Source organism: Mandrillus leucophaeus, unplaced genomic scaffold (genome assembly GCF_000951045.1).
Source record: "Mandrillus leucophaeus isolate KB7577 unplaced genomic scaffold, Mleu.le_1.0 Scaffold251, whole genome shotgun sequence".
NCBI lineage: Eukaryota > Metazoa > Chordata > Mammalia > Primates > Cercopithecidae > Mandrillus > Mandrillus leucophaeus.
In genome coordinates, this window is record NW_012102599.1 from 2,292,711 (window position 1) to 2,299,432 (window position 6,722).

General features: G+C 40.3%; 1 protein-coding gene and 1 long non-coding RNA gene across 2 annotated transcripts in view; one reads left to right on the forward strand and one right to left on the reverse strand.

The window, feature by feature from the left end:
* Positions 1–326: 326 nt before the first annotated feature.
* On the forward strand, positions 327–1,246 carry LOC105542149. The gene is made up of 2 exons (XR_001006427.1): positions 327–584; positions 907–1,246. It is a non-coding gene; the product is annotated as an uncharacterized LOC105542149 (long non-coding RNA).
* A 371-nt stretch (positions 1,247–1,617) lies between these two features.
* Positions 1,618–6,722, reverse strand: part of UGDH (UDP-glucose 6-dehydrogenase) — a 27,157-nt gene continuing 22,052 nt past the window's right edge. Inside the window, exons 9-12 of the mRNA XM_011983558.1 lie at positions 6,456–6,589; positions 5,633–5,724; positions 5,106–5,216; positions 1,618–1,829 (exon numbers count right to left, since the gene is read on the reverse strand). Of these exons, the coding sequence (XP_011838948.1) occupies positions 1,719–1,829; positions 5,106–5,216; positions 5,633–5,724; positions 6,456–6,589 (448 nt within the window). The 3' untranslated portion in view covers positions 1,618–1,718. The remainder of the gene's footprint in view (positions 1,830–5,105; positions 5,217–5,632; positions 5,725–6,455; positions 6,590–6,722) is intronic.

A 6,722-nucleotide genomic window follows, 5' to 3' on the forward strand; every position in this document is an offset into this window, starting at 1 on the left:
CTCAAACTGGCCTTAAGTGATCCTCCCTCTTTGGCCTCCCAAAGTGCTAGGATTACATGCATGAGCCACCATGCCTGGTCAAACCATTTAACATGTGACCATGTAAAAATGTAACAACCATTCTTAGTTCACTCATGGCTGGCCAGATTTGACCCATGGGCTACAGTTTGCCAATGTTTATTTGCTAAATTCCCTCCCTTTGTTGCATCATTTGAGAGAATATAATATCCTTTTCTCTAAAAAGTGAGGTGTCATTTTTTTTCCCCACCCAATGTCAGGCTGTCATGACTCAGTTACTCGTGCATTGACAAAAATTACACCCATACAGTTGTTGATGGAGAACGTTTTATTTATGGAATTTTTATCTGTACAGATGCTTCTGTCCTCATCTTTATATTTGTCTCCCTCTTCTCATTGAACTGCAAAATTCCTGAAGGATGAGACCTGGGTTGTTTAATGCAATCTGTACATTCTCAGCAGAGCACAAGTATCAAATGGACATCGGATACATTTTAATAATGATCTAACACAAGCAGAAATAATCACTGAAAATATAAAACTCAACAAGAGACATAAGAAAAAAAGCAGACGGACGGCCGGGCGCGGTGGCTCAAGCCTGTAATCCCAGCACTTTGGGAGGCTGAGACGGGCGGATCATGAGGTCAGGAGATCGAGACCATCCTGGCTAACACGGTGAAACCCCATCTCTACTAAAAAATACAAAAAACTAGCTGGGCGAGGTGGTGGGCACCTGTAGTCCCAGCTACTCGGGAGGCTGAGGCAGGAGAATGGCGGGAACCCGGGAGACGGAGATTGCAGTGAGCTGAGATCCAGCCACTGCACTTCAGCCTGGGCGACAGAGCGAGACTCCGTCTCAAAAAAAAAAAAAAAGAAAAAGAAAAAAAGCAGACGGAAAACAAAATTATTTTATAATGATGCTATACGTAACTTGTAAAATATTTAAGTTTTTATACATGAGATTATATTGGTTTCCTTAAAGAAAAAAATTACAATTAAGAATGGAAATTAAAATGTAAAACCAAGATAAATATTTTTGGCTTTTGGACTTAAAAAAAAAAAAAGATTAGTGAGAAAAACCAAGAAATAATGGGAAGAGAAAGAAACACTACTACTAATTTTCTCGTTATGATTAAAAAAATATATATTTTAACCATATTTGGGGTGACTACAAATTAACAGTGATGATCCTTTTGAGTTAAAAAATCAGTGACACATTTTATTAAAACAAAAGGAACAAAGAAACTTTAACCAGACCATACATGTAAAGGCTATTTAGCATAGCAATTTCATGGATTCAAAATACATCTTTAATGACAAGCAAACCAATAACCAGGAAAAATGAAGACTGTCCTTCCCTTTATAATGTGATATTAAAGTGCGGCCTGTGGACAATTTATAAAGTGTTTGAAGTTTAATTTTTATTTTACAAAAATTGACACTATTAAAACCAACATGATTATCTTTCACTCATCCAATAACTGAGCTAACAGTATTATAAAAATATGTAAAAAAATTCTAGATTCATAATTACCAGATATGCTAATACCCATATAGCTAGTATAAATCTGATGATTAAAAAAATAGTTTTGTTTCCTTAAAAACACTTGGTTCATTTACCATTTAATATCAGATAGATATTTGCTATCCTGAAGTACCAAAAAAAAAAAAAAAAAAATCACAAATAAAAATGGCAATCTCTACACTTTAGGTTTCTTGTTAGGTGGATCTTGAAGACTAAACTTTGGAATTTCACCAGAAGGAGCATATGGAATTCTCTTTGAAGACACCTTTTTGCCAATTGTTTCAATCTGAAAAAAAAATTTTAAGAGAACTATTAACAATTATATAAGTGTAAGAATTTACAATGTACCGAAATGGGACCAGGGGGAATCTAGATTTTTTTCTTAGAAAAGGATTCTCAAGTTGTCTGGGTTGCTATGAGAGATTTTCGGTTTCTTCCCTATTTTTTGTTTCTAGAATTAATCTACACTTCATTTTAATATTCATATCTAGACTTTCTCACTCCTGCCATTCCCCACACCTGACTCCCTCAAAGTAGTCAATTATGTGCCACCACTGTCTTTAGAAACATGCATGAAATTAACTGACCAAATTCCAGTGAGTTCATATTTTATTTCAAACTCCATTCTCATTTCAATTTCCCTTGTACTAAAAATCCTGCAAAAGCTAACGGCATAATCTTTTTTTTTGAGATGGAGTCTTGCTCTATCACCCAGGCTGGAGTGCAGTGGCACGATCTTGGCTCACTGCAACCTCCGTCTCCCAGGTTTAAGCAATTCTCCTGTCTGCCTCCTGAGTAGCTGGGATTACAGACGTGCACTACCACGCCTCGCTAATTTTTGTATTTTTAGTAGAGATGAGGTTTTACATGCTGGCCAGGCTGGTCTCGAACTCCTGACCTCAAGTGATCTGCCTGCCTTGGCTTCCCAAAGTGCTGGGATTACCGGCATGAGCCACTACGCCCTGTTTGTAACAGCATAATTCTTTTTCTTTTTTTTGAAATCGAGTCTCACACTGTCGCCCGGGCTGGAGTGCAGTGGCGCGACCTCGGCTCATGGCAGCCTCCGCCTCCCAGGTTCAAGCGATTCTCCTTGCCTCAGTCTCCCAAGTAGCCGGGATTACAAGCGCCCACCACCATGCCAGGCTAATGTTTTTGTATTTTTAGTAGAGACGGGGTTTCACTATGTTGGCCAAGCTGGTCTCAAACTCCTGACTTCGTGATCCACCCTCCTTGGCCTCCCAAAGTGCTGGGATTACAGGCATAAGCCACCGTGCGCTGCCAACAGCATAATTCTTAAGAATTCAGACTTCGGAGTCTGGAATCCTGACTGGCACCTGCTGCATTACCTAAACTCTCCAGGTCTTTCTTCCCACTTGTAAATTGTGTTACCACCACTTAACTCAAAGGGTTGTGGTAAGTATTAAATTAGGTAAAGTGCTTAGCATACAACAAGCCAGCCTTCACTAAATGATAATCAATTTTTGTTTTGCCTATTACATTTTTCATTTATTCCATATATTCAAAATCATCTTCTTATTAAAAATACTACTTCAACGGTCATGAATTTATCTCCCCTCCACAGCAGAGATAAATATACTACTCAATTTTCCTGTCTTTTGAATTATAAATTAATATTTAATTCTGACTCATACCACAAAAAAAGGGCTTCTGCTTTATATTAACCAGTTGTCTTAGTGACTTACAAATTCTCCTTATTTAGTGATTCCATTCCTAATTGTTTTTTTAATCCTCACTAGGAAAGTTAACTTTTACAATAACTTAAAATCATTTAAAATATGTATTTCTCTACATATGTTTCCCCTTAGATGAGTAAAACAGGAATGACAGAAAATGTGTCTATGCCTTGCAAATAACCTTTTAAAAATAACATTCCTGAGTTTAGTCATGACCGGGGAAAACCGTCATGCTGTTACTCACTAGGGAGGGGTGGAATAGAAGAGTCCCCAAGGTCTTGGATGGAAGAGTTCCCAGACAAGGATGCCATTTGATTCTTTCCACAAGCAAATCTCTCATGAAGGAGAAATGGGCACTGAGTTCTAAATAAGGACCTTCACCAAGTTGGTGAGAGGTTTAAGAGAACCAGATCAGATATTTTTGAATAGCAGATTAGGCCTTACTTGTACCTCTCCAAGATAGCTGGTGCTGAGATGTGTATAGCAAGCTATCAAACACTGCTGCTTTTCTGCTCTGCATGGGCACTACGTTGACTGCAATCCCCTGGCATATTTTTTTATTCTCCCTAACTTACTCCACCTCCCCATCCTCCTATCCCCATATACACACTGCTCTAAGGAAATGGAAAGTAGCTTCTTATTAATACTTTTGGGACTCCTTGGAGAACTGAAATAGATGTAACATACAAATACACTGTTCTGGGTGGAGGCTTCTGTCAACTTTCCGAATGTTCCATAATTGACAAGCTGTTTTTTGTTTTTTGAGGCAGGGTCTCGCTCTGTCACCCAGGCTGGCATGCAACGGCATGATCTCAGCTCATTACAACCTCTGCCTGCCGGGCTCAAGTAATCCTCCCACGTCAGCCTCCCATGTGGCTGGGATTACAGGCGCAGGCCACCACGCCCGGCTAATTACTATTATTTTTTTTTTCCGAGATGGAGTCTTGCGCTGTCACCCAGGTTGGAATGCAGTGGTGTGATCTTGGTTCACTGCAACCTCCACCTCCCAAGTTTAAGCGATTCTCCTGCCTCAGCCTCTGGAGTAGCTGGGATTAAAGGCGTGTGCCACCACGCCCAGCTAATTTTTGTATTTTTAGTAGAGATGGGGTTTCACAGTATTGGCCAGGCTGGTCTCGAATTCCTGACCTTGTGATATGCCCGCCTCAGCCTCCCAAAGTGCTGGGATTACAGGCCTGAGCCACCACGCCCGGCAATTTTTGTATTCTTTTTAGAGACAGGGTTTCGCCATGTTGGCTAGGCTGGTCTCAAACTCCTGGCCTCAAGTGATCCACCTCCACAGCCTCCTAAAGTGCTGGGATTACAGGTGTGAACCACCATGCCTGGCCAGTTGATAAACTTTGAATCAGAAGCGGGCCAGTACCATTGAAACTCCCATATATTTCATTCAGACCCCTCACAGCACTGGGACAGTGCTGAGTACTCAGGAGGTATAGGATGAACACCTGCTGATTGACCAAGACCTCTTTCTTTCTCTACCTTTAGATCACAAATTTAGGGAGGAAGTAGAGTAGTCAGAAAAATCCCAAAGGGACTTCCTAAAGAACTGACATGTTGCCCCAGAGTTAGGTTACTGCTAAGGAAAATAAGAAAATTCTAAAACCCACACAATGGGTTTAAAAAGCAAATGAGCACTTTCCTAATTGTTGAAATAAACTTCTGATATTGATTTGGTTCCCCAAAAGAACTGCCCTAGAACTTCCCTAGGTATCATCTTAATCAGCCAAACATATTCTGACCTGCTGTGATGGTCTTTTGATGTCAACTTGACTAGATTATAGTCCCCAGTTGTTGAATCAAACACTAAAGACCAAACAAAAAGAAGAAAAAGGGTCCAGGATCATGATTACCTGGAAGCCAATGGTTTGTAGTTCATTGTGGAGCCCATCCAGGACACGCCGTCCATCGAAGATAAAGGCTGGCTTTAGCATTTTTTTATGAATGCGTTCATAATCCAATTCCTGTAAAGACAAACCATAGGAACAATTAAAATACATACATGAGCTGGGCGCAGTGGCTCATGCCTGTAATCCCAGCACTTTGGGAGGCGGAGGTGGGTGGATCACGAGGTCGGGAGATCGAGACCATCCTGGCCAACATGGTGAAACCCCATCTCTACTAAAAATACAAAAAATTAGCCAGGCGTGGTGGCAGGCGCTTGTAGTCCCAGCTACTTAGGAAGCTGAGGCAGGAGAATGGCGTGAACCCGGGAGGCGGAGCTTGTAGTGAACGAGATGGCGCCAATGCACTCCAGCCTGGGTGACAGAGCAAGACTCTGTCTCAAAAAAAAAAAAACACATACATGAACACATACTCAACCTCAGCTGATAGTGGAACACCTCTAGAATTTTCCTTAGTATCATTTCTGTTACCTTACCTTAAACATGTCCCACTCAGTGCAAATAACAACAGCATGGGCACCATCACATGCTTCATATGGATCCTTGGAAATGGTCACGAGCCGGGACACTGTAACAGCAACAACAAAAAAACAGAAATAAGAAAGGAGTTATTTGACATTACAGTAGTTCCCCCCTTATCTGCAGGGATACATTTCAAGATCCCCAGTAGATGTCTGAAACTGTGGAGAATACTGAACCCCATATGTACTTACACACATACTTGTTTTTTGAATCTGATTGCCAAAAGTTACTAAGTGACTAATGGGCGAGTAGCATGTGGAATGTGGATATGCTGGACAAAGGAATGATAAATGTCCCAGGCAGGATGAAGCAGCACACAATTTAAAACTTATGAATTGTTTATTTCTGGAATTTTCTTTCTAGTACTTTCAGACTGCAATTGACTGCAGATAACTGAACCCATGGAAAGAAAAATCACACATAAGGGGGATAGTACTATAGATACTCTAACACGAGGACTGCAGAAGAGTTGGGAATAATCTGATTTTAGCATCAGTGGGAGTGATGGTGGCAGGCCCCAAACTCTGCCTTGGAATCATCTCCTTGGAATTTTGGGGCTTTGTGGAATATGTTGGAAAAATCAATGGACCAGTCCACAGCTGATCACTTCAAATCAATGTTGATGACATTATGCCTAAGACTTTAATTTCAGAGAAACGAGGTTTAAAAGAAGGCCTACCAATGATATCAATGATAAAACTGAACAACCCAAGGTTTCCAAAAGATAAAAATTTTAAGGTCTGTACTCAAAATGATTCATGAGACTCAAAGCCTTACCTTGGTCATCCTCTGAAACACCTGGATGAGAAAGATCCACAACTATTTGTTCCCTAGGTACTTTTGGATCATATATATGGAGGTGTGCGCCTTCATCCATCAAATATTTGCTAATATATATACTAGAAGATTCTCTATAGGAAAAAAAAAATCAGTATTGCTAAGCTTTACATGGCATTATATTCTAATACCAGGGAGTTTAAGATACAGGTAAAATTATATTTCCTTTTTTTTTTTTTTTTTTTGGAGACAGAGTCTCACTCTGTC